General features: G+C 38.0%; 3 protein-coding genes across 5 annotated transcripts in view; 2 read left to right on the plus strand and 1 right to left on the minus strand.

Annotated features, from left to right (window-relative positions):
- The window catches only part of LOC110108624 (probable glucomannan 4-beta-mannosyltransferase 9), a 72,533-nt gene extending 62,590 nt beyond the window's left edge, over positions 1-9,943 (plus strand). For all 3 annotated transcript variants that reach the window (XM_020839343.2, XM_020839341.2, XM_028692376.1), the window contains 4 exons: positions 3,649-3,762; positions 4,247-4,446; positions 9,187-9,381; positions 9,553-9,943. In XM_020839343.2, the coding sequence (XP_020695002.1) occupies positions 3,649-3,762; positions 4,247-4,446; positions 9,187-9,381; positions 9,553-9,715 (672 nt within the window). In that variant the 3' untranslated portion in view covers positions 9,716-9,943. The remainder of the gene's footprint in view (positions 1-3,648; positions 3,763-4,246; positions 4,447-9,186; positions 9,382-9,552) is intronic.
- Positions 9,944-10,709: 766 nt separating this feature from the next.
- On the minus strand, positions 10,710-22,613 carry LOC110108623 (granule-bound starch synthase 2, chloroplastic/amyloplastic). The gene is made up of 8 exons (XM_020839340.2): positions 22,024-22,613; positions 20,516-21,005; positions 20,287-20,351; positions 12,733-12,810; positions 12,515-12,625; positions 12,305-12,349; positions 12,002-12,175; positions 10,710-11,886 (listed from the first exon to the last, which is right to left on the minus strand). The coding sequence occupies exons 1-8, from the start codon at positions 22,408-22,410 to the stop codon at positions 10,930-10,932; spliced, it is 2,307 nt and encodes a 768-aa protein (XP_020694999.1). The 5' UTR covers positions 22,411-22,613; the 3' UTR covers positions 10,710-10,929.
- A 1,555-nt stretch (positions 22,614-24,168) lies between these two features.
- On the plus strand, positions 24,169-25,194 carry LOC110108631 (protein DMP9). The gene has a single exon (XM_020839353.2). The coding sequence runs from the start codon at positions 24,324-24,326 to the stop codon at positions 25,032-25,034; it is 711 nt and encodes a 236-aa protein (XP_020695012.1). The 5' UTR covers positions 24,169-24,323; the 3' UTR covers positions 25,035-25,194.
- Positions 25,195-27,003: the final 1,809 nt, after the last annotated feature.

The following is a 27,003-nucleotide window of genomic DNA, read 5'->3' on the forward strand; positions in this document are numbered from 1 at the left end:
GCAAGTATGCTCATTTCATCTCCCTCCGACATCCTTACACTACGGTGACAGTGGCTTCAGCTTTCATCAGAGAGGTGGTGATGTAGGCAAGGGGGGGCAACTCATTTGCCAAAATCTTGGGATGATGGTTGCTTCTCGGTTTGGGCTTAGATTTGCGGTTTTTATTGAGTTTTTGGGAGCTGTTGTGCTTTAGCTTATTAATGCTGAGATGATGCTTCTTTTCAGCTCATAAATTAACATAATTAAGGTCCATTCCCCCTTCTCTGTGCCCCTTTGGTTCCTCCCCCTGACTCCTTCCCGTGGATGGTTCTTCCTCCCCCTTTGGCTGCCGGTTCTGGTTCCATGTGGTGTCCGTTCCTGTCCCCCTTGTGGCTGCCTGTTCTGGTTCCCTGTGGTGCTCGTTTCTTCCCCCTTGTGTTTGCCTGTTCCGGTTCTCTATGGTGCCTGTTCCTATCTCCCGTGGCTATTTTTCTGATTTCTTGTGTGGCCCTTCGGCTGCTGCTCCTGGCCTTCTATTTCTCCTATTTTAATTGGTTTGGTTGGAGATAATTTGGATTGTTTGACTGCCCCTTTCTCCTATATATATATATATAATATATATATATATATATAATATATATTATATATAATATATATATATATATATATATATATATATAATATATATATATATAATGTTATGAAGTAATTTTTGGAAGCCAAAAACCTTTGGGTTTTCTTCTTATAAAAGCTTGCGAGCTTGTCAAAGGGGGAAGGAACCGGAACAGGCAGCCAAAGGGGGAAGGAGCGGGCACCACAGGGAACCGGAACAGGCAGCCACAAGGGGGAAGGAACGGGCACCACAGGGAACTGGAACCAGCAGCCAAAGGGGGAGGAAGAACTAGCCATGAGAAGGAGTTAGGAGGAGGAACCGAAGGGGCACAGAGAAGGGGGAATGAACCTTATGTTAATTTATGAGCTGAAAAGAAGCATCAGCTCAGCATTAATGAGCTGAAGCACAACAGCTCCCAAAAACTCAGTAAAAATCACACAGCTAAGCCCAAACCGAGAAGCAATCAGCAGCCCAAGATTTTGGTAAATGAGTCCCCCCCCCCCCCCCCCCCGAGCCCCCCCCCCCTCCCCGCCTACATCAAGTGGTGAGATTGCATGGAGTACCAAAGGTGATAGTATCAGATAGGAATAAGGTGTTACTCAGCCACTTTTGGAGAGAGTTGTTTAGATTATAAGTGACAGCTCTGAAGATAGGCACCGCTTACCACCCAAAGATGGATGGCCAAACAAAAGTGGTCAACAGGAGCTTGGAGACCTACCTGAGATGCTTTGTGTCGGAGACACCCAAGCTATGGGACCAAGTGGCTATCATGGGTTGAGCACTGGTACAACACCTCTTTTCATTCTGCTTATCAGATGATCCCATTCAAGGTGTTGTGCTGAAGGGATCCTCCTCACTTGGAGCATTTTGGGACTAGTAGTACTCTCGTTTCTTCAATGGAGGAGTACTTGGGGGAGAGGGATAGAGTGTTAGAGGAGTTGAAGAAACATCTACTGAGAGCTCAACAAATTATGAAGAAACAAGCTGATGGGCATAGGAAGGACATCCAGTTTGAAGTAGGAGATAGGGTGTTCTTGAAGCTTCGACAATTCAGACAGAAGACAGTCGCCAATAGGAGAAATGAGATGCTTTCTCCAAGGTACTTTGGACTTTATGTAGTATTGGAAAATATTGGAGAAGTAGCATATCGGTTGAAACTACCACTAACGGCGACTATACATCCGATTTTCCATGTATCGCAGTTGAGAAGAGCCATTGGAGATTTATACATCTAGCTCGGAGTTACCGGCAACCTATGATGCACCGACACTTCTCCTCAAAGAGGCGTGCAGTGTCGGACGAGTGTCGTGTCCGACACCGTGTCCGACACGACACTCGTCCGACACTCCTCCGACACGTGTCTGACACGCTGAAAACGTGTCCGATTAAAAAAATATTAAAAATAAATTGGACATGCGTGTCCGACACGCGTATCTTAAATATTTTATAATTTTTTTAAAATATAATTTCTTATATTTTGCGAGATTTAAACTAAATTTCTTATTTCATATCCACAACACCAAATCAACGTCTGCATTTAATACCCATTCATCGAATATTTTCATTTTCATTTTCATTTCTCTTTGGCAGTGAAGGTATTTTCATCTCCTCTCTTTTTGCACAATTACAAATATTTCTCTTGTTGAGCCAGAGTTGAAAGTAGTGATATTCAATGATGATGATATTGAAGGCCAAAAACAAACCTCTAAAGCTAATCCTAATAGTTGAAGCTTGAATGCTTGATGTTGCAGTAAGTGATTATTTGCTTATATTTTTGTGGTTGTACTAGATATTTTGTATTAAATATTTAATATTATAAGCTAGACAAGTTATCATGTCATTCATTTATTATTGTTTGTCATTTTTAATTTGATATTACATTAATATATATACACTATATAAAAAAATGTGTTGCCGTGTCCGCGCCGTACACGTGTCCTATATTTTCAAAAAAAGTCGTGTCCCGTGTCCGTGTCGTGTCATGTCCGTGTCGCCGTGTCGTGTCCGTGCATCATAGCCGGCAACATTTACTGAGGATTCGGAGGTGATTCTGGAACCCTTAGAGTTGATGGGGGTTAGCGAGAAAAAATATTAAGCTAAGGAAGTGCTAATCAAGTGGAAGAATTTGTCTGACTATGATGTCACATGGGAACCATACGAGAGGGTGAAACAGCAATTTCCTGGACTAAAAAATCATGAGATTTTGATTAGGTTTGTCACCATTCCCTCCATCATCTGTTTTTAGTGCAAATTGATAGATTTCATAATTCTAATACTCAATTTGTTGTTGCTATATACCAGGTACTTAATGCTATCCAAAGACTATCCTCAATAGAAAGTGTTCTTTTTTTATGGGAGATAATTAGCCATAGCTGTTTGTGCCTATGGGAAATCAAAACTCATACCTTAAAATTCTGACAAATTGAGGGCGAAATTTCTAGTTAATGTCTCACTTTAAAACTAATTTGCCTTATAAAAATTTGATTCGCAACACATCCTACAAAACTCTCCCGAAATATGGTAAGGTTGGGGCATGAATTTTTAGAGACCACAGCGATGACTCTGAGGCTGAGGCTGGCGACTCTTGAGGCATCTTGATCTCTTGACGAGTTCACCCTATCACCTTAGCTTGTGTTGATTTACATATTGGGTATACGCCTTACATTTAACCATTGAACATGTTGTGTGCTCATATCTAAATATATGGTACGTTTATGCTAACATATCGTGAAACAAACTTTCCATAGTTAAGTGACTTTCTTGCAGACGGTTCTTGCAAACATGCCATAGATTTATTTTGATCGTGTAATAATCACTGTTTTTACCTTGAAAGCTCTAATCCGTCCACTTTTACTTAGATCCATATAATTATGTGACAATCCAAATGCAAATGCCTCGCACTGTAGAATTAATATAAATACAAACTTTATCCCACCAAACGATCGTTGTAATTTATAAGCATGGAACCCCTCTCTTATGCTTTTCATATTTTTATTTATGGCTGAAAATATTGAGCTACGTGCATAAAGCTTGGTCTTCTTTTAATTTCTTGTCAGGTTAAAAGTGAACTACCTAGCACTTTTAAGGCCTATCGTCACCAACAACATCGCTGGGCATGTGGACCTGCGAATCTCTTCCGGAAAATGCTAACTGATATTGTGCATGCCAAGGTAAACAATCTATATTTATTGTCTGCAAATGGTTTTACCGAAATATTTTGATAAAATATAACCAGTTAACCACTTTCCATACAAAATACATCTAAAATCGTTTTTTTTCTAGATATTTCCTGAATCCTGTGGAAATTATCATCTTTCCGGTCATCTTTATCAGTCCAACTCATCCATCCTTAATCAACCAAATAAATCTCAACTTGATGTTATTGTTCCCCCATCCACTCGCATTTTGCTTAGTATTTACCATATATCCATCATAGAGATATGTATTCTATGAAGTTCTCCCGAACTCTCTTATTGCTTCACCACTCCCTTGATATAATTTGAGGGATTTACTGCTGTTATAAGTGAAAGCCCCGACTTGCAATTGTATTTATCCGCTTTAGTCGCCATATATTTATTGTTTAGCTAAAGCTTGAAGCATGTAGTTCTAGCATACCATCATTTTAAAACTGAAATAAATCTGGTAACCATGCAGAAAGTTTCTTTCTGGAGAAAATGTCATGTTCTCTACAACTTCTTCATAGCCCGACGAATTATATCACACTGTGTCACATTCTTCTCCTACTGTGTGGTGATTCCTTTATCGGTCTTCTTTGAGGAAGTTGAAGTCCCCAAATGGGCGGTGTTTTATGTGCCAACAATCATAACCCTTCTTAATTCAGTTGGTACGCCAAGGTATGTAAGGTGGAAAGCTCCTATCATGGTAATATTTTATAAACAAAATGGTCCTTGTGGTACACTGGTACTATCCAATCAGCTAATGCAACAGCAGCTCATTTTCTTTAACTCTGAGCATACTCTAAAGATCATGGAGGATCTATGATAACTTAACTAATAACAGATATATAATGTTTGCCTTAAACTCTTCTAACTGCATTTTACCAGCTGTCACTTACACATGTACAGATACTATTTGTTTGTACTGTCTATAAATACGTGTGTGTAGTTGTATGCAGAATATAGAATACAAGATCATTTATGTATTCATTTCTTGTTTCATTCCTGTCATACCTTTCTTCATGGTATCACAGCATGTTTAGTCTTGTTTCTTGTTCTTTCTTTTTCCCTCCATGGCGAACTCTTCTTCGTGGCGGACTGCAAAACGGCACGTTGTATCCTTCGATGATCATTGCAGCATGCCGGCGTCTCTCAAGTTCGTCATCTCCAACATCAAGATCATCGTTCACACTCAGCTATCTCTAGATAACTATTCGGTCTGAAAATTGTAGATTCTTAAACTTTTGAATGCTAACGGATATGTGAATTTTCTTCTTCCTTCGGTTTCCCAACCCCCTCGTCTTTGTCTACTACAAGATTGGTCCCCTGAAATCAATCCCAAATACAATGAATGGGTTCTCATTGACCAAAATCTAGCAGCAGTCATATATTCAACTCGGTCTCCGACGATTCTTCCGTATGTGATACATCTTGAGTCTTGTTCGGCTATCTGGACAACAATCGAGTGTAGACTTCAATAATAAAACAGATCTAGAGTTATACAGCTCAAAATGAGCTTCACACATTCAAATGAAGAATCTCACAATATCTCAGTACCTCACGGAAATCAAGTCCATGTCGATAACATAGCAGCGGCGGGATTGACAGCTGATACGGAAGATATCATACTGTACATTCTAAACGGTCTTCCACCTTCATTTCAAGCTTTCAAGACATCTATTCGTACAAAGCTTCATCCAATAAGTCTTGATGACCTATACTCTCTTCTAATCAGTGAAGAAATCAATATCCAAGTTGAATCAATCAATCAGGTTTCGATTGTTGATTTCTCTACAACTCTATACTCATCAAGAGGATGAGGTTGTAGGGGGCGTGGTCGATCTACTACTCAAACAACAAAAACAGCTTCATCAAATGTCATAACATGCTAAATTTGTAACAAACAAGGACATTCAGCGCACAACTGTTGGCACAGGCTTAACACAAGCTACAATACTCCGGAGATGCTCCCACCAAATTCATCATCATCTCGAGCTATGGTTGCAGCAAATGAGCCTATCAATGCTGATTGGTACTTGGATTCTTGTGCATATGCTCATCTCACATACTCGCTTGGCAATCTGTCTCAAACAGCACCATACAATGGCAATGACAACATCACTATAGGAGATGGTATAGGAGATGGTAGATCTCTACCAATAGCTCATTCTGGTAATGGTATTCTGCCAACTCCATCTCATAAGCTTAACATCTCCCCGCTTCTGCATATACCAAAACTTTCATACAATCTCTTATCTATTTCCAATCTAACCAAGGACAACAATGTCTTTATTTGTTTTAGTGCATCTGATTTTGTCATCAAGGATTTGCCGACAAATCAACCACTTCTATCGAGACCAAGCCATAAAGGTTTATGCCCATTCGGTCGGCTATGCTTCCTGTTAGTAAATCTGCGTTAGCTGCTACCCGTCAAGCATCCTCAATCTGGCATCAAAGACTTGTTCACCCTCACTCCCATATTCTCAACATTGTATCCAACAATAATAAACAGCTTCATATGCCCACTCATAGCATTGTGTGTACTAATTGTAAGGTCTCCAAAGGCCATAAACTGTCTTTTCCTAATTCTACATCTATACCATCTCCCCTTTAGACATTATTCATGTTTGGGGTCCGTCCTCAGTTACTTTACATCAAGGATTCAAGTATTACGTAGTTTTTATTGATGATTTTTCACATTTTACTTGGGTTTTTCCTATTCAATATGAATTTGAGGTGTGCTCTGTTTTTATCATATTTAAATGTCTTGTGGAAAAGAAAACATCTCATCATATCAAATGCCTATGGTCTATTGGAGGGAAAGAATACATAAATTCTAACCTCACCACTTTTCTCAATCAACCAGGCATTCAACATCAAGTTTTTTATTTGTATACCCCAGAGCAAAATGGTCTTGCCGAAAGAAAATAGTGTCATCCCATAGAAACTACAAGAACTCTTGTATGCATCCATTCCTCATTCGTTTTGGCAGGATGCGGTGCTTACTGCTTCCTACCTTATAAACAGATTGTTGTCTCGTGCTACAAATTTCAATTCTCCTCATCAATTTCTATATAAAAAACAACATGATTACTATTTCCTAAGAGTATTTGGTTGTGCATTTTTTCATGGCTTCCACCGAATCAACATCAAAAACTGGAGCCATGCTCTTTGTTATGTGTGTTTCTAGGCTGCTCAAGTGTCTCCAATGGTTACAAATGCCTAGATCCCACCACCAATAAAATATATACATCTCGACATGTTACTTTTGAAGAAAATTCGTTTCCTTTTCAATCAGCTGTATCACTCATATCTTTGTCCAAACTACACCTCATCTCCGAATTCCTAACTCTCCGGTCTCCTCTCAAAGTCTGTTCTGTCTACTTCCAACAATTGGTCTTCTTCTATCCACTCACAGCAACCTTTACTTGAGGTTGCTACTGAAGCAACACCACCTCAGATAAACAACTCTGAAAACTCCAGCTCTCTAACTTCCAGGCCTGCTCCCACATCATCGCCTCTACCATCACAGCAAACTGTCTCATCATCCTATGACAACCAGATTAAAAACTGGTTCTCTTAAACCAAGGCAAATGCTCAACCTTCTTCATATTCAGGATACTTCAGATTATTCTCTACAACTTGAACCAACTTCATACTCTGAGGCCATCAAACTTCCTCAATGGAGGAAAGCAATGGCTGAGGAATTTCTTGCTTTGCAAAAGCAAGGCACATGTAAACTGGTTCAAACTTCTACTAATACTCCTGTTCTTGGCAGTCAGTGGACGTTTAGAACTAAATTTCATTCTAATGGCTCTATTGCAAGATTTAAAGCAAGGCTTGTAGCTCAAGGAAATCATTAGCAATATGATATTAATTATCTTGAAACTTTTAATCTTGTGACTAAGTTTCCTACGATAAGAACTCTTCTCATTATTGCACTCGTTCAAAAGTGGCAATTACATCAATTGGATGGCACCAATGCTTTCTTTCATGGACATCTTGATGAAGCTATCTATATAAAGCAACCTAAAGGATTTGAAGATAATGATCATCCTAATCATGTGCGTCTTCATAGAAAAGCAATGTATGGCCTTAAACAAGCACCAAGGCAATGGTTTCACACCTTCTCCATATATCTCAAGTGTCTCGGCTTTATTCATGGCAAAGCAGATTCGTCTCTGCTTATCTTCCATAAGAAAAATATTCAAATCTATCTAGTTATATATGTGGATGATATCTTGATCACAGGTAATAATCCTTCTATGATATCTACTATTATTCAGCAGCTAAGCAACCAATTTGCAATGAAACATCTTGGGTCTGCATGCAATTTTCTGGGCATTCAAATAACTCAATCATAGCAATCCTATTTCTTATCCCAAGCAAATTATGTTGCATCCATTCTTAAGACTGCTGGAATGACTTTGTGCAAACCTCTTTACGATCCATGTTGTACCAAACTACCAATTACCATTCATGTTGATCCCCCTGTTGTCTGATGTGAAGGTTTACAAAATTATTATAGGTTCATTGCAGGACCTTACCATAACAAGATCGGATATCTCATATGTTGTTAATTTGCTCTGTTAACATATGCATAGTCCAAATTCTAAGCATGCCTACTTAAAAGACTGCTAAGATATATCAAAGGAACTGCGCATTTCGATCTCCCTATTTCAAATGGTCTGCTCGAACTAAAATCGTTTTTTTGATGTTGATTAGGCTAGAGACAAAGACACTAGGCGTTCTACATCGGGATATTGCACTTTCCTAGGCAATATATTAATATCCTGGAATGTTAAAAAGCAACATACGGTTGCTAGGTCATCAACTGAAGCATAATACCGGGCCTTAGCAACTACAATTTCAAATATAATATAGCTCCGAAGGCTAATGCAGGATTTTCAAATTCTTAATTTATCTCCCACAGAACTTAGTTGTGATAACACTTCAGTTGCAAACAATCCGATCTTTCATACTAGAACAAAGCATATAGAAATTGATCACCATTTCATTCGTGGTCACATTCAGTCTCAAACTATTATCATATCTCCGGTCACCACAGAAGATCAAATTGCGGATATACTGACGAAGCCTTTATCTAATCCTCGCTTTCATCTACTTCAAAATAAGTTTACTGTTCAACCTGATCCATCAGCTTGCGGGTGAATAATGACAAATATATAATGTTTGCCTTAAACTCTTGTAACTGCTCACTTACACGTGTATAGATACTATTCGTTTGTACTGTCTATAAATATATGTGTGCAGGTGTATGCAGAATATATAATACAAGATCATTTCTATATTCATTTCTTGTTTCATTCCTGCCGTAACTTTCTTCATCAAACAATTGGCATATAATAATGATAAATATTCAGAATGGCATTTTATTTTATTTTATTTCCTCTGCAGCTCTTTCCACCTAATTGTAGTCTGGGTCCTATTTGAAAATGTTGTTTCATTGCACCGATGCAAAGCCGTCTTCATTGGTCTTCTGGAGGTTGGCAGCGTAAACGAGTGGGTTGTCACTGAAAAATTAGGGGACATGCTGAAGGCCGAACCAACTGTCAACATTAGAAGTAAAGTCCAAATGAAGCTCTCGGATAGGTAATTACGTTGAGCTTCCTTATAATTCATGTTGTCAGCACCATCATATAAGTGCTTTAATAATTCAGCTCTTCAGCTCTTCAGCTCTTCAGCTCCGCTTTATTTTAAAAAATTAAGTTGGCTCCTACTCTTTTTAAAAAAATAAGCATATTGGCTTTCCTTTCTCATCAGGTTTCATTTCTGGGAGCTTGGAATTGGACTATACCTATTTGTATGCGCATGCTACGATTACAGCTACTGCAAAGACCGCTATTTCCTGTACATCTTTCCTCAGTCCATCTCATTTCTCATCATGGGTTTTGGTTATGTGGGCACCTTCGTCCAGAATGGCTAGTAAAAGCTATATTGGTATTTGAATCTTCTCGTCAGAGTCTTCTACGATCTTTCGGTGTATTTCACTGTTTCTACGACGTTCATCTGTTAATTTTTATCTACTTTTTTATATTTTGTTGGGAAAAGGAGGTTCCAGTGAGGGTTCATCATTTAAATAATGAAGCCTATTCTGGCTTTTCATTGTTCAATATATTTATATATATAGTTCAATTCATGCTGTTGAATATCATTATATGTTGGTGACTATTGCTCTTTATCTTCCTTGCAATTCATTGTGGCAATATTCCTCGTCCATAAATGTGATATATGTGCTTATAAAAAATGTAAGAGATAATTATACTTTACACATGCCCGTTGATAAGAGCATTTAACAATCCTGTGATTTAAAAATATTTTTTTAATTCTCATTAATTTATTATCGAAATTTTTAAAATTGAATATTTCTTGCAAATAACGGAGGAATTAGCATTCCCCTTAGAAATTTTGCTTGTGTGACTTTATTGCCAATGCTTTTTCTTCCTTCCCTTTTAAGCATTTTTGTTTCACCATGAAAAGCTCGTCTCTTTCTCTTTAATGGTGGTTTTCTTGCTAGGACGTATAGATCAATTAAGACAAATTCATTGAAATATTGCATACATAAAAACTTGAACCCAATATTTCTTAATTAGTAGCCTCTGCTTCCAACCAAAAGATCAAGATGAGTTGTGTTGCAATCTAATCTTGTTAGACGGTTTGTAATGCTGTCTCAACCATTCAACTCATTTTTAAGTTTAGGGTTTAGAATTTATTGCATTAAAAAAAACTGCTTATATTAAAAAACCATTCTGACCATTAATATTAATAAGATGGCTAATGTTTAAGAACCGTATCCTCTAAATATCATAAAATCATGATAATTATAAAAGAGAATTCGAATCTCCCTCCCAATCAATCCAGCTTTTCCTGCTCTCCCACTCTTCCTGTTTTCAATGAACACATCTTATAATTTATGTAGATGAATCTAAACTATGGATAAATGCATATATTATAGTATACAAGTCACTGAACAACGTTTACTGACACAACAGTTTACAACAAATTGAGATTAAAATAACAGATAATGCTTTCTCAGAAAAAAACAATTGATATAAAACGTAGCACTGCTCTATCATCCTCTAATACACATCCATAACCGTTATAGCCAACAAAAGCCATTAGCAGCAGAAAATACAATCATCACCACTGATACTTGGCAGCAACAAGAACCTCCTCGTAGCGCTGAGCTGCATTATCCCAGCTGAGATCTTGCGTCATTCCCCTCCTCTGAAGTCCCTTCCAGCTGCTCTTATAGTTTCTGTATGTCTTCAAACAATTTCGCAATGCATCTATCAACATATTAGCCTCTGCTCTCTCAAACGCCCACCCAAGTCCGGTCTCCTTATAAGGATCAAACTGATGAACAGTATCCTTTAAACCACCAACAGCATGAACAACAGGTACAGTCCCATACATCATTGCATATAGTTGATTCAGACCACAAGGCTCAAATCTTGATGGCATCATCAGGACATCAGCCCCTGCAGTGATCCTATGTGCCATCTTTACTGAGAAACCAACCCATCCTCTCACTTTATCATGATTCTCCCTCTCAAATCTCCTCAGCATGTCTTCAAGGTCATGTCTTCCTGCTCCCAATAAGATCAGCTGCACATCCTGCCTTACAATCCAAGGCATTGCATCCCCGATAATATCGACGCCTTTCTGATGGTCCAACCTTCCAATAAATGAAATAATAGGAACATCATCGCGGACCGGTAGGCCGAGTTCTTGTTGCAAAGCAGCCTTACACTGGGCTTTTCCTGTATCAAGTGTCTCTACTGTATAATTTGTGTAACCATCTGATTGTAGATACACATCAAATTCAGGATTCCAATCCTTTGCATCAATCCCATTCACAATGCCTTGGAGTTTCCAATCAATTTCACTTATGATCCCATGCAAACCCCAGCCACCTTCTCGAGTTTTGAGCTCCCAGGAATAAGCATGGCTCACAGTAACCACACGGTCAGCAGTTTTTAATCCTGCAGCAAATATATTGAAGTGATTACCTCCCATGGGATCAAATTGCTTAAAAAGATCCACGTAGTTACTAGGCAAATCTACATAGTTGAAATCTTCCAGAGGGCCACGTCCCTGAAAATGAAATATTAATTACCATGTAAGAGTTACAGGTGGCTAATTCAACTTGCCGTAAATTCATTTGAACTTGATAGGAAGAGATGGAAGACTTGTTTGCATTAAAACAAACCTGGTGTGCTATATTGTGTATAACTAGAACACATCTAGCATATAACATTAATCCATGGTCACGATAGTATGCCTTCAAATAAACTGGCAACAGCGCAGTGTGCCAATCATTTGCAACAAATACGAGATTTCCATCTCCATAACAGACACCACCACATGGAACATGCCAAGGGACCTATATTTGAATAAAAGCATCCTTCATATGTAAATCTATTATTCAAACACCAATTAATAAATAAATAAACCTATTGTGTACAAAAAACTAAATGATAAAAGCTAAAATGACCATCATCTAATTTTATACCTCCACAGCTGCCTTGCAGAACAAAACCATCCTTCTTAGAATATCCTGTTCCAAAAGCATAAGTGAATTCAGCTCCAAAATTCACACCAATGTCATCAATACGATATGTTTGCTTTTTCCAACTTAGGGGTCATTTGCAAATACCAGAAAACTGAAGCATTATAAATTTTCTTAAAGGTCCAAAGAATCTTGGCAAACAATTTATCCTACCACTCGATCTCCACCATATATATCATCTTTATGGTTGTGAAAAATTGGGCTATCAACAAAAACAAAATCCACCCCATCGATATAAGCATGAAAATAAGCAACCTCCATATCCTGCACGACACAATGTAACAAAACGTAATGAAACTAACAATGAGCCAAAAGCTATTTCCAAATCTCATATACAAGTGAAGAGTGAAATTCTTGATATAACTGCATACCTGTCCATTAACCTTGTACCTTTTGCGAACTCCTATGTCATGAGCCTCCTTGTAATTTTCATACCGTGGAGCCACAACCTGTAAGCCAAAATGAACTGCATACTCAATTCAACTTCACCAGAAAAGAACCAGATTATACATCAATTTGGACAAAGCAAGCCCAGTAGGTTCATATGGACCAACTTACCTGGACACCTGAAGTTTTTTATTCTTCTAGACCGAAGGGCTACTACAGTCAACGTCAAAAATAAACTGTTTGTTTAATTTTTTTTTTTTTTGAGTTTAGGGTTTAGGGTTTAGGGGGGGGGGTTTAGGGTTTAGGGTTTAGGGTTTGGGGGGGGGCACGGAGGGTTATTTTTGGGGCAGAAGCCTATATATAACTATGAAAAAGAAATATTACAGGTAAGGAACAATAAAACTAAACCAGCATAAGCTAAGACAAAAAAAGCGTTAAGGGGGAAAGAACCCAAAAACTATACCACCCAATAAACAAAGAAAAACAGAGCCAAAATTGAGTAGTAAAAACAAAAGCAGGACTCAAGCTGCAGCTAAAACAAACGGTCGACAAAATTCATCATAGATGATCAAATGGTCCCCTAGTTGCCAAGAAGACTGTCCAAGGGGATGAAGCTACAACAGTCATCATCGTCCAGCCAAAAATCCTTCCATCTGAAAATTCTCGAGGCAGCACGGGCAATGCCCCTGGTTGCCTGGAAGGACCATCCAGGGGCAGGGGAACCAATCCAGCAATGGAGGACCAACCCAGCATTCAGAGTTACACCATAAGGGGCTGTGTTAAACCAAAGGAAACAAAGCCTCCCAAACCAAAATAATGGGTAAAGAACCCAGGTTAGCCTAGCATATAAGTAAGATTGTAGCCATTTTTCCAGTTTTCCAATTTGAAAGTATAGCTCATTTGATCTTCTTGGCCACAATATTCAGACATTCAAAAATATTACCAAATGTTATATCATTACGTGCTCGCCAAATGTAGTAAATCCCAGTATTTAACAGGAGACAATAAAGATAATGAATCTCTCTGTTATCATTTATCTCATCAAGAAAATTGTAGGCCTAATAGAGATTAGGCCTAAGCAGCAGATTGCGAATTGGGGGATTAGAATCTTCAGGATACCATCAGAGTAATCACACTTAAAGAAGAGATGGGTGTGGGATTCGGTAGGTGCTGCATAGAATTTACAATTTGGGTTAACCGAAATGCCACGACGAGAGAGTTGATCAGCAGCTTTTAACCCACATTTAAAGGCCAACCAGGTATAAGAAGAATATCTCAAAGCAAACCGTTTGTGCCAACCAAAATTATACCAGCTAACAGTGGGGTGGGAGATACAAAATTATTTTCTAAAGCCTCGATTAGAGACTTTATCAGAGTTAAGCCAGAGAGTGCCATATCCCGAACTCAAAATAGGGATCTTAAGGATGTCGTTAATAATCTCAGGAGGTAAGAAGGAGACCAATTACCAAGATGAATAATGCTGGAGACACTCCAACAATTGTAATTTTCGAGACTATGCAAAGGAGGAAGAGGGCCCATACATTCCATAATAGATCTGCCTTAACACCAGGGATCCCAAAGAAGAGAATAAAAGCTTTTGGAATGAATTCTGAGGGAAAGCCATTGTTTTATATTATGAGCAACCAAGCAAAGATTTTTCTAGTAACCAGAACTACGTAGCGAATAATACATTTTTCTCCACCAATTGAACAGAAGTTTATCCTCATTCAGAAATCTCCAAATAATAGAGCAGTTAAACCCATAAGAGAGGGAATCAATAGAGGGGAGACCTAATCCCCCCTTAGGTTTAGGAAGACAGGTATCCTTCCAAGCTATTAGGTGTAGCTTCTTTTTAGAAATATCTCGGGAGTAAAGAAATCTACAGCATAATTTTGTGATAGTTTTGCAGCAATTCTTTGGTATTATAGACCCTCTTATCCGGTAAGCAAGCGTGCTGAAAATGGTGTATCTAAGGTATTGAATTCTCCCAGCAAATGATAGAGTTTTAGCTTTCCAACCCTCCAGAACATAGGAGATTTTCTTAATGAGAGGTAGAAAGTCAGCTTGGGTAAGTTTCTTCATGGAAATAGGAAGACCAAGGTATTTTATAGGCTTTGGGTTTGTTGGATGTTTAAAATGTTACAAATATCTTCACTGATGCAGCAATCATTGGAGATAAGTATTGTGCTTTTGGTCGGGTTGATCTTGAGCCCAGAAAAAGATGCAAATCATTGTAGAATAGAGTGTAGGCTAGTAGCATTTCTGTTATTCGCCTTAACAAAAACAAGCAGATCGTCAGCATATAAAATATGAGTCATAGTGGTGTTACCCAAAGAGATCCCCGTGAGTTCCTGGTTAGCAACAACTTCATCTAAACATGAAGAGAGACCATCCATGACAATAGAGAAGAGATAAGGGGAGAGCGGACATCCCTGCCTCAAACCAGAGGAGGAGCTAAAATAACCTTCTTCAAGGGCACCATAATGGTCACCAAGAAATAAACATCCATAATACAAGATTTAATCCAAGAGATAAAAATAGTTGGGAACCCTTTGGCTTGAAGACGATCCAGTAAGAATTGCCTAGAAACAGTATCGAAGGCCTTGTGTATATCAAATTTAGCACAAAAATATTTATCCTTAGCTCTTTGGTTAAAAGTGCCTAAGAGTTCGGTAGCTAGGATAATGTTGTCAGAAATAATACTGTTCTTGATAAAGCCAGCTTGACTTTGATGAACAATGTGAGGCATAACACATTTCATCATGTTTGCTAAAAGTTTAGCAATGATCTTGTAAAAGGAATTGCCTAATGAGATGGGTCTGTAATCAACTACAGAGGAAGCATGAGGATGTTTAGGTATAAGGGCAATAGCAGTATGTTTGGCTTGTTTTGGTATAAAGGAAGTGGAGAAAAAGGAAGCCACTGCAGTGCAAATTTGAGGCTCGATAATGTTCCAAGTATCTTTATAAAATTCAAAAGTATAACCATCCGGCCCAGGTGCAGCGTTGGAAGGGGCACCTGGGCCGAGAAAATAACTTGTTTAATGTCCTCAGTAGTAAAAGGAGCTACCATATCAGCAAGAAGAGTCGGGGGGGGGGGGGGGGGGGGGGGGGGGGGGGGGGGGGGGGGATGACATTTCCCGGAGGAATAGGAGCAACAGTGGTAGGAGCTGGGTTCATTAAATAGGTTTTTAAAATGGTTAATAAAAGCAGAGCTAATATCAGAGCTAGAGGTGAATCAAACACCATTAGCATTAATGCTCCTGATCAAACTAGTGTTGTTTCTGTGCTTGATTTTAGAGTAGAGAAACTTCAAGTCATCTTCACCAGATGAAAGTCATTTCGCTTTGCCTCTTTGGGATATCCAATCAAACCAACGGGATTGAGCAGAAGTAAGTTTACAGGTGGTGGTTTTTAAAGCAGCATTAAGAGCAGGGTTCAAAGGGTTGTCTTGTAAACAGGAAAGGAGATCAGCTTGGAAAGTAGAGACTAGAGAGGTCCTCAATATCACTTTTGAGAGCATTGGAAGATTTCCAATTTTTGTGTTTAATGTTGAATTTAAGGTCTTTAAGCTTGTGGTAGAGATCACAAATGGGGCTGACAGAGGTAGGTTGAGAGAATACGTTCAAAACATCATCCCAAAAAGTCGGGAACTTGTGCCAATAGTTCTTATACATAAAGCGATGATTGTGCTTAGGGATGCTCTCAGTTTGAAGAATTATGGGACAATGGTCAGATATGTCCGGGTCCCCCATAGTATAAAAGGAATATGGGTATAAATTGAGCCAATTGTGATTCACAAAAACTCTATCCAGCTTGATATGGATCGGGTTATCGATTTTCTGGTTGAACTAGGTGTAGAAATGTCCCACCAAAGCCAAATCAAAAACACCAGTATTGAGGCTATGGTTATTAAGTTCTCCAAGTTTGTTGTGATGTAGAGGGGTTCCACCAGCCTTTTCAGAGGCATACTTACAACAGTTAAAGTCTCCAAGGATAGCCCACGGGAGGGAAATATTTCCAGCAATGTGATCTATTTGGTTCTAGAGAATTTGCCTCTCATTAATAGAGTTGGATGTGTATACAATAGAAACGCAACATAAGTCAGTGCTGCCACTTTAACCATTCCATGAATAAATTGTGAGGAGGTAAACAGCGGCTTAAAGAAGACCTTTTGAGCATTCCATTTGATCCAAATGCGACCAGGATTGGACAGAGAGAAGTTATCATAAGAATCTTCATGAGAGAAAATCGAGTGCGAGGAAGTAGTATAGGACTTGGGTTGTACAGGGAGTGAATAATAGTAGGTTTGGGTTATACAGGGCAGTATCGGGTAAATAGTTATCGCCAGAGGGGGGGTTGAGATTGGGGATACAGGGTGTTTGAGGAGGGGGCTTGGCTTGTAGTATAGGACCTGAGGCTATAGGTTTGGGAATGGAAAGCGGGGGAGGTGGTTGAGACTTTCGTGGTTTACGACTAGTGCTGCGCCCTCTCGGTGGTGGTAGATTTTGGGTTTGGGGAGTAGGTTTTTTCGGGCATTGCGGGGAAGCATGGTAGATAGAGCTACAGTAAGTACAGGGAGTGGGCTTCCAGTCATAGAGCACGGTAAGAGGAGAGATTTTTCCATCAACCGAAATGTAAATTTCATCAGGTAAGGTAGCAGAGCACATCACCTGAACACAAACACGGGCAAACGTGAGCCTGGTTTTGGCCGTAGTGAGGGCATCCACTGCTAAGGGCATACCAACACAGCTAGCAACCTTGGACATCCCTTCCGAAGTCCAGCAAGAAAGGGGGAGATTCTTAATTTTTATCCATATAGGGATAGACAAACTCTTCACGCTTCGGGACAAAGTCCTGAGTCCACTTTTGGAGTATGAATGGTTTTCCAAAGAAAAACCAAGGGCCTCCGATCCAAGCCATGTCGTAGAGTAAGAAGAACCCATCGTCAAGGGTTAGAATGGAGAGTTCTCCCTTAAGGGTCCAGGTTTTTTTTTTATAACAGAAAGTAGGGCTTCGTAGAAAGGTCTTCTTCCGATTGAGTAACCAATGAGGGATAAGATCCATTCAGGAGCTTCAACATCAAACTGGGACTTAGTAAAATGAACAGTGAAGCTTTCAGTGGGGTGATGAGATAGGGAGTTAGAGAAGTCGTGATAAATAGGGGTCTGCGAGGCTAGGAGGAGCTTCCAATGTAAAAGGTCCTTAACCAAGGGAGCATGAGAGGGAGTGGAAGAAGATAGGGGGGGAATCCTGACGGTGGAGTCCTCCTCAAGGAGGCGGGGCGGCGGCAAGACTCGCGTCAGAACCAAAAAACCCTAGCGGAGTTTCTCTTTCTATCTCTTTTTTTGCTTGAATGTTTACCAATCAAGTGTTTACTAACTTTTTACTATGAGTCGGCCTTTTTTATTTTGATTTGCCTTTTATGACACCTTACTGTAGACATCCTGTCAAGTAATTGTACCCTAGAAGCATGTGCATCATGAGGTAAGTTTTGACCATATCTCAAGTCCATAAATATCACGTGGTATATAATAGCAACAGGCTTTCGTCATGAATTCCAAAATGGATCATATAACACAATGCCCAGATCATACCTTGCATTAAGATCATTGTAAAGTACAGTGAAAATTTCACGTGTGTTATTCTAGATGGTATTTTTTGTCCTAAAGTTAGTTGAAAACTTTTAAAAATGAGATTATCCCTTTTTTTTTTAATTTTCCATTTCGTAGCTTCTATGTAAATTCTTAAAATATCCACTAGGCTTGGGCGGCAATTCCCCCCAAAGGGGATCCGTCTCCTATAGCACAGAACCAACCCTTGTAGGGCCAGTTGGGGTTGGGCCGATTCAGCCTAAACCGGCTTAAATAATGGCTTTAGAAGGCATGCCAAATTGAATAACATAAAGGATGTCGGTGTTGTCACTAGCTCTCAACAGGTATTTTCAGCTGGACAGGTTCAGCATATGGAACAAGCTGCTGACAGAATTCTTAATCTTAAAATGAAGCGGAGCCAGGTCTCTAAGCTTTACTTTGACAAGGAGCTCTTGCAACTTGGCCCAACGCCACAGCACCAAGGAAAAGAAAAAAGGCTTCATTTTATCTGTCGAGCAGGGCCTCAGTCCCCTCAGGTGTGCAATGTTGACTTCCTGTTACGTCACTTGCATTGAGTGCCACAAGTTAGCTAGGCCTCTGCCAGAGCATTGAGGTACTAATCAACCTTCTCAATTGTCTCAATCGTCTTCTTGGTATTCCCCCTCCCCTCTGGAGTATTTTTTAGCTTATTTTGTTGGTGCTCAATGCAAATTATATGGGAGACCTCATCTTGCCAACTGAGGGGCTTCAACTTTGTTTTTTTATCCTTTACATTTTCAGCCGTTCTTATGTATGGGTTGATTCAAATAGAAATGCTTCTCCCTCTTGTTAAGGGAGCATAAACATAGGATTTTCCTTTCCAGCTTATAGTCAATTTTACCCTTTTTGTAATTTTAATTAATGCAAAATGCAACTTTCAAGGAACAATCTAAGTCGCGATCTTTTATATTAGGCTCAAAATGTATAGCAAGAAGTGATGGCAATTATACCTTATGTTACAACCATCTAATGGTACAATGGAAAATGTAATACCCTATATTTCAAAATTCAAATCTCCGAATATATACAATAAGGTACATTATACATAACATATCTTATAAATTATACATAACATATGTTATGTTGAGTTTATCTTAACGCGGGTTCTTTCCAATATTAGATAAGTTCTCAAAACCATACCTTCCTAATTTTAAATTGTTAGAAATCTCAACCGAATAAATTTTTCAAGATCATTTTTATCTTTTTGTTTCTTTTTGTCAGTTTGCTTACTTTTATAAATGAGTGGATCAATAATTCTATAATACAGTTGGCCATTAATAATAAAAAAAAAACTCCTTTAGCTAATTAGCTCTGAAGCCCCTTTTTCTTACAAATTCTTCTGGGATGTGATGCCTGCTCCTTCCTCAATACTTGATTAGTTCTTCTATCATTGTTCTTCTTTTTAGATTCTACTTGGTTGAAAGTGCAATTGTATTTAATTGAATCTTGCACTTACCTGGATCTCAACTTTGTGCATGAAATTTTAATAAGACATGCTTCTTTGCATGATCTCAAATTTTTAAGATTAATCACTCATGGGAGATTCATTACCGCTTCACATAGATTTGGGTTCTTTCTTTTCTATGATTCATCTTGAGTTGTAAATAGCTCCATTGCTTCAAATTTTGCATGTTTATTTAGTAGTTTGAATTAAAACCTTAATTGGAAAATTCCCAAAAAGTAACACATAACTTCATTAATCAGCATCACACACAATCAAATAGTATGAGCTTACCTTGAAAAATCATAAACCTTAAACTGCCCTATATCACTAGCCATCATAAGAAACCAAGCAAAGCTTAACGTATAAAAGCACCAATAAAATAGTAGTAGATGCGGACAAGATGTTCCAAAGAACTTCCGTTATGATCATTTATAATAGGAAAATAGAAGTGAGCATAAATACCATAACTCGATGGCCTCTCTTTGTCAAAGCTTTCGGTAAAGCAGAAGAGACATCTCCAAGTCCGCCTGGAGAACAACAACTTATAAGCTATATAGTACTAACAAAAATAATTGAAAGAAGATGCCATAAAAGCTTACAAATATGGGAATTAACCTAAGAACCAAGCTTAGACCTAGATAATAACATAAACATAACAACCCTATTTAGAACTAATAAAGAATGCAATAACCTGTTTTGGACCAAGGTGCACACTCTGCAGCTGCTAATATAACATTCATGACATTTTCTCTAGCCAGAGGATGGAAGCTTTTGTTTTCTTCATTAGAAGCCACCTTCTGCTCCGAATTTACACCCTGAATACCTTCTTCTTTCAACTCCTCAAAATCCTCAACTCTTAAAATATAAGGTTCAGATGTCTTTAAAGGTCTTGGAGATACAGTAACAGTCTCAGCTGATTCCAAACTTGCTCTTCTTGAGAATCCAATAATGTCCGCAATCAGTAATTCATCTGTTACACTATTCTCCTCTTCATCTGGAATTTTTTTATGGTGTCTATCAAAAATGTTGGTTCTGCTGTATTCTTCTTCATCATCAGCTTCTGTGGATGAATTTTGGCCGCTTAAGAAAGAATCAGAATTGTCACTATATGAAGTTTTTCCCAGTTCTGTATTAACAACATCGCTTCTTATAGAAGAAATTAGCTTCCTTCTTTCTGCAATCTGCACAAAAATGATGAACTTGAGGGAACTCAAACTCAGCAGTGATCACATTCTGACATAGCAGGAATAGAAGCGACTGACAATGAGCCGCAAGCCTTACCTAAAAAAATAGGAAGAGTACGCATAAGATTTTCACATTCAAGATAAGAAGAATCGGATATAATTAACAAGATAGATTGATAGCACTAATGACACCCTAGTGATGCCAGTTTGATAAAGGACTATTTATTATCGGTATTTACTACCACTGGTCTACGACAGCCAACCCAAATAGTTGGGATAACTGATAAGGCTACTGATGATGATCATACCGAATACTAATCCACCACACTAACGATGATCATCATGCCCACGTGCCAATACTCTACTCTCTCCCATAATTTCAATGAATGAATAATAAATTTGATTCTTTTACAATCAACATAATCTTCAGAATCTCCTTTTGCTCTTAAATGCTGAAATCAAAATGTTTTTTCTTCAATCATCACAACATCATCTTCTTCTTTCATCGCAAAAAAAAAATTTGTTAACTGAACTAGAGCTCTTCAGAACTCAATGAGTGTTTGATCTGGGCCTATAATCTTATATTTATGCATCTTCTATGCCAACTTCTCTCTCATCAATTTAGAAGAAATGCTACCAATCTGACATCCTCCTTTCTTAAGAATAAGTTTAAAAAATAGACACAAGCAAGCGCAAGATGAAGGATAAGACTATCTTGAAACAAAAAATAACCTCGAAGCAACGGTTTTCATTGATAGTGAGCATAAAAGGTGGTGGAACTAAAAAGCAAATTTATACTAGCATCTAGAAACTATCATGAAAAAAATAAGAACTTCTAGTTCTAGGTACAAGAAGGTAGGTGACCATCTTGAGGCAAACTAAACTAAACCAGCCAAGAATTTCGACAATACCAGCAGATTTTTTCTTCAGCCAATCAACAATATAGATTCAAACAAGGAGTGTGGTGCTTCCAATCAACAATATAGATTCAAACAAGGAGTGTCGTGAGAAGCACCTGGCGGAGTAGGCCCTTCTGCATTGCCAGAACCTCTTTGCTCTTCTTGATTGTTTCCCGAAGCGCATCATCTGCGATATCGAGCTCTCCATCTTCACCCTCATCCTCATCTTCCCCGGTACCACCACTCCCCATCTCGAAGGCTTGCAGACCATTCTTTCCTTCTCGCCCTGTTATAGCAGCTCCAAGCAAGATTCCCCATTTTTTCTTGGCAACCCTGAAGGACCCGATACTGCAATCAAACTCATAAAATTTGAGAAGGCCTCTTTGGAAGCAGCCCGCAGCTGGCGCCCTACACAGGAAATTGGCTCTAGAACGCAGTTGGATTGTTGTAGAAGTAGAGGTTAGGGATTCCAGGTGTACAAAATAAGTGAGAGATGATGCCATCACTTAATCGCCTCCCGCCGCGAATAAGTGAATCTAAAAAGGAACCCTCGGACGAATCCAATGCCAGAAAAGAAGAAATATTTTCGGTGGAAGAGAAGAAACCACAGTCAACTGCACAAAGAATCGCTTCGAAAAAGTTTTCAGAAGAAAAGTAGGTATGTAACTATGTATGAGAGAAATCGCTAGCTAAGGTGCTAAAACAAATTGCACAGGCAAGCAGCAAATGGCTGCTGAAAGTTAAAAAATTTAAATTTGCAACTGGGCGAGGCCCCGTGGTTTTTCCCATTTTTGGGTTTTCCACGTAAAAACTCTTGGTGTTCATTCCTTTTTCCTGTTTGTGTGTTAAACTTACGTACAACGCTCAGACGCGAATTTACAAACTCTACCGCCGTGTATTTTCTAACACGCAACAAGCTCCGACCGGACGTAGGAGGACGTAATAATTGTTCGCAGTGTCAAATTTTTTTGGATATATGTATACATAATAAAATTTTTATATATTTATACATTTAATATTTTCTGTGTTAAAATATTCGTGATAGTAAATAGAGATACTAACACTTGGCATTATAAAAAAAAATCTAACATATAAAGATAAAAATATATATGAATAATCTTAAAAAGAAAAAAATTAAGAGACCTAAATAATATTGAAATACTCTACGAGATAAGTAAAATTACATAAGCATGCTCTCTCTTCAAGTAAAGTTGATGAGATTACAAAGTTTTTTTTTTTTTTTAATACTATCTTGATTTATTGTGTTTGTATTAATTATTATTGCAAATGTTGAGGAGGGTGATGACACTTGAGTAGCGTCAGTTAGGTGACATCGGCTAAACAATAATAATCTAGCGATGACAATTAACGAATGTCATTCGAGCAATAACAATCGGGAGACAATGATGAAACAACAATAGTTAAACAAGAACGGTCATACAAAAGTGGTTAGTGATTATAGTCAACGGGTGGCACTCAATGATCTAACAATGATGGTCAAGCAATGTCGGTTGTTGGCGGTGCTCATCGATGTTAATTGGCGGTCATAGCTCAAGAGTTATCATCACCAACTGTTCTCCAAAGCTAGCTCAAAGATCATTTTTAAGGGGATAATAAATATTTTGGTAACATTAGTCAAAATTCTAAAACATTACATAGGACAACTCATTATTTTCCTTTGATCATATGCTACTCTTTCATCATTAAGTGTCATAATGATCTTGGATTTAGTGATATTGGGCTTGTTATATTCTTCTAATTGAGATGTTTGTTTTGATTGTAAGCATGTAATATTTTGAGAGCATTTGATCCATCAATAAATATATCTAAGTTTTCAATCACAAGTGCTTGATTTTAGCTTATTTGGATTAGGATTTGAACATTTTGATATTGCTGGGTTCATTTGATCAAGATGTTCAATTGGATTGTAAATTTGTTGAAATCTTAGTTTGAATTATTCAAAATTTATTTCAAATGTTTCTAATTAATACTTCATCAATATATATGCTTAATCAAGTGAAAACTTTGTTTTAAAATATGCCTTATATATATAATAATTAAGTTTGCAAATCATTAAAAGAAAATTTGATTTCGCTCTCATCTTCACCCTCTGGTTGATTCTTACGCTTACAAAAAAAACCTGAAAAATATTTACGAATTGGACAAAAGGCATTACATTGTAACTGAAGTTGTGGATGGATGAATCGTTGCCTTTTAGTTTTGACTTGCTCCATAGAACTAAGAACTGAATAGATGGGGCCTCGTGTAGATTCTTTTACGTGAAGAGGCGCATTCATGGCGCCTTTTTGCGCCTGGCTTGGCCGGTCACCAGCCAAGTGAAGAGGAGCTTCCCATATAACCAACCGACCCCTTTAATTTCTTTGATTCTGCATCTCTATCTTCGTCTTCGGTCGGCATGGCAGATTCAAATATGGATCCCTCGGACTACAGCAGCACCGATATCGATCCCGAGAACACCCCGCAAACCATGTCCTTCTCCTATCCTTCCTCTCCCCGGCCAGCCGCCACGCTGCCTGGCGGCACCGTCCTTCCCATTTCCACAACCGGCCAAAAGCGGCGCCGCAGCATAATCGCCAAGGGAATGCAAAAAACCCTCTCAAAAACATCCATGCTGGTAAACTTCCTCCCCACCGGCACTCTCCTGACATTCGAGATGCTCCTCCCATCGGCCTCCGGCGATGGCACTTGCACCCCGGTAAGCACTACAATGATCTACATCCTTCTCGGCATCTGCGCTCTGTCTTGCTTTCTCTTCCACTTCACCGACAGCTTCCGCGCGCCGGACGGGAAAGTGTACTACGGATTCGTGACGCCTAGGGGATTGGCTCTTTTCAAGTCCGTAGGCGCCGATGTGGAGGTGCAAGTCCCGTGCGACGAGCGTTACATGATGGGTTTTGTGGATCTGATCCATGCTGCCATGTCTGTTCTGGTATTCGCCGCCATTGGCCTGTCTGATCACAGGGTTACAAATTGCCTATTTCCTGGACACAAGAAGGAGATGGATGAGTTCATGGATAGCTTTCCGTTGATGGTTGGGGCTGTTTGTAGCAGTCTCTTCCTTGTCTTTCCCAACACTCGCTATGGAATCGGATGCATGCCCTCTTAAACTCTTTATTTTTAGTATATTTCATCTTCATCTTTGTAATCGCCAGACAATTAGGAATTAACAACTGTACGTGTTTGGATTATTATTTTCTTTGCTCATTTTAGATTAATCGTATCCTTCCGACGAAGACAGTAATGTATAGATGTGTTTATATAATGAAGTTTCCTTCGTAGATGTGTTTATATAATTAAGCCAACTGGTCTGATGTAATAGTTTAGTAATTATTCCAATTCCTCTCTTCATTGAATATTAAAGTGTGATTTTTTTTTAAATTTATCCAACCCTTTTCATACGGAGAAAATTAAACGATACAGTAAAACTCCGCCCCTGCTGTCAACACCAAATTAGATTTCATAATAATCTAACTAAGATGGAGCAACACAACAACTTTAAAGGTTATATAGTCAAAACCATTGAATGCAAAAATTAAGAATGAAGCTATGATGATACGAGAGGAGGTAAGCTGTTTATCCTTGATTGCATAGCAGCTGGACTGCTAATGTTTAATGAATAACGAGCATTCCAGATTTTTCTCATATTATTTTTATATATGTGAAAAGTCTAAGAAAAACAACATCAGCGATTCTAAGGATTATTCTCTATTGAATATGGAAATATTTCTTAATATAAAAGTTAACAACAAAAACAAAATTAGAGTAAATTTTGTTTTTAAATATCTTATTTCCTTACCTCTTGTGATAAAAATTGAATTTGTTTACCTACAAGTTAGGGGTGTCAAAGCAGATCGTTTGCATATCCAATCTGGAATTGATCCATTCTAAATTTGATAAATCGAACTCGATCGACCCGTTTAATAAATGGATCAAAAAGATGAACCTGCATCAGGCCAGATAACATATTTTAATTTAAAAAGTTTATTAAATTGCTAATCATAGATTTTAGATTAATTGAAAAAAAAACAATTAAAAGATTATACCATCAAATAAAAGAACTTAACAACAAAAAAATAGATTAAATGGACTATTTTTGAGTCAACATCAAGTTGGAAATCAACCGAAATATTTAATATAAAGATTATAATGTACAACTCAAATCAAATCTGTTTATTAAAAGGATCAATATATATGAACCAACATTTTTTAGGCGGAACCAAATTGGATCATTTATCGACACAAACGAGCTCGGGCCATGTAAATTAGAGAAATTATAACGTGCGGAGTCCTGACATAGCTTTTCATTCGGACACCAATTAAATGCAGACACGTGGATTTCTAATATCTATATTTTTCTTTGCGACCCGACGACCTACCCGATTCTTGACACGTGGATTTCTAATATTAATTTTTTTTTTTCTTTGTAACTTGATCCGGACACTCATTTTTTACTTTTTAAGAAAAAGACCATGAAAGTGTCCAAAAGCGTCTAAATTTTTAGGGTTTTGACAGAATATCACTTTTGATACCTACTGAGAAAGAAAAACGAGAAATATGCAATGAAGATTTATTGTTGTGTATAAGTTTTGTATTGGCAATCTCAATCATTTTTACATTGTATTCATTCATTTGAAAACTTTTTGAACTTGTTCATAGTTGTGTATAAGAAAAATTATATTAGAAATGTGTAACAAGCTTTATATTGGTGATCTCAATCTTTTTTGTGTTGTATTTGTTCATCTGAAAGCTTTTTGAGTATGTACACAGTTGTGTATTAGAAAATTTATTTTAGATATGTGTTAATCTTCCTAATACACTCTCATTCATTTTTGTGTTGTAATTGTTCATTTAAAAGCCTTTTGAGATTTTTGAGTTTTGTATGCATCTGTGTAAAATCTTTTTTCTCTTATACACTAAGTATTGTGTATAATTGTGATAAGGAAGCATATGATATGTACTACAATTATGCTCATAATATTGATTTTAGTGTTGATAAGGAACATCACAATTATTGTCCAAATTTTAGAAAAATTTAAGAAATTCATAGTTGTGTATTAGGATAAAAACAACAATTC

This window comes from Dendrobium catenatum, unplaced genomic scaffold (assembly GCF_001605985.2).
Source record: "Dendrobium catenatum unplaced genomic scaffold, ASM160598v2 original_scaffold_185271, whole genome shotgun sequence".
Classification (NCBI taxonomy): domain Eukaryota; kingdom Viridiplantae; phylum Streptophyta; class Magnoliopsida; order Asparagales; family Orchidaceae; genus Dendrobium; species Dendrobium catenatum.

What these genes read in the sequence shown, in the direction of transcription:
- LOC110108623 (XM_020839340.2), bottom strand. Translation starts at nt 22,410, where the DNA reads ATGGCATCATCTCTCACTTATTTTGTACACCTGGAATCCCTAACCTCT. An exon ending in AGAGAGGCCATCGAGTTATG is followed by an intron (nt 12,811 to 20,286) that starts GTATTTATGCTC and finishes TTTGGCTTACAG; the next exon opens with GTTGTGGCTCCACGGTATGA. An exon ending in GGTACAAGGTTAATGGACAG is followed by an intron (nt 12,626 to 12,732) that starts GTATGCAGTTAT and finishes TGTGTCGTGCAG; the next exon opens with GATATGGAGGTTGCTTATTT.
- LOC110108631 (XM_020839353.2), top strand. Translation starts at nt 24,324, where the DNA reads ATGGCAGATTCAAATATGGATCCCTCGGACTACAGCAGCACCGATATC.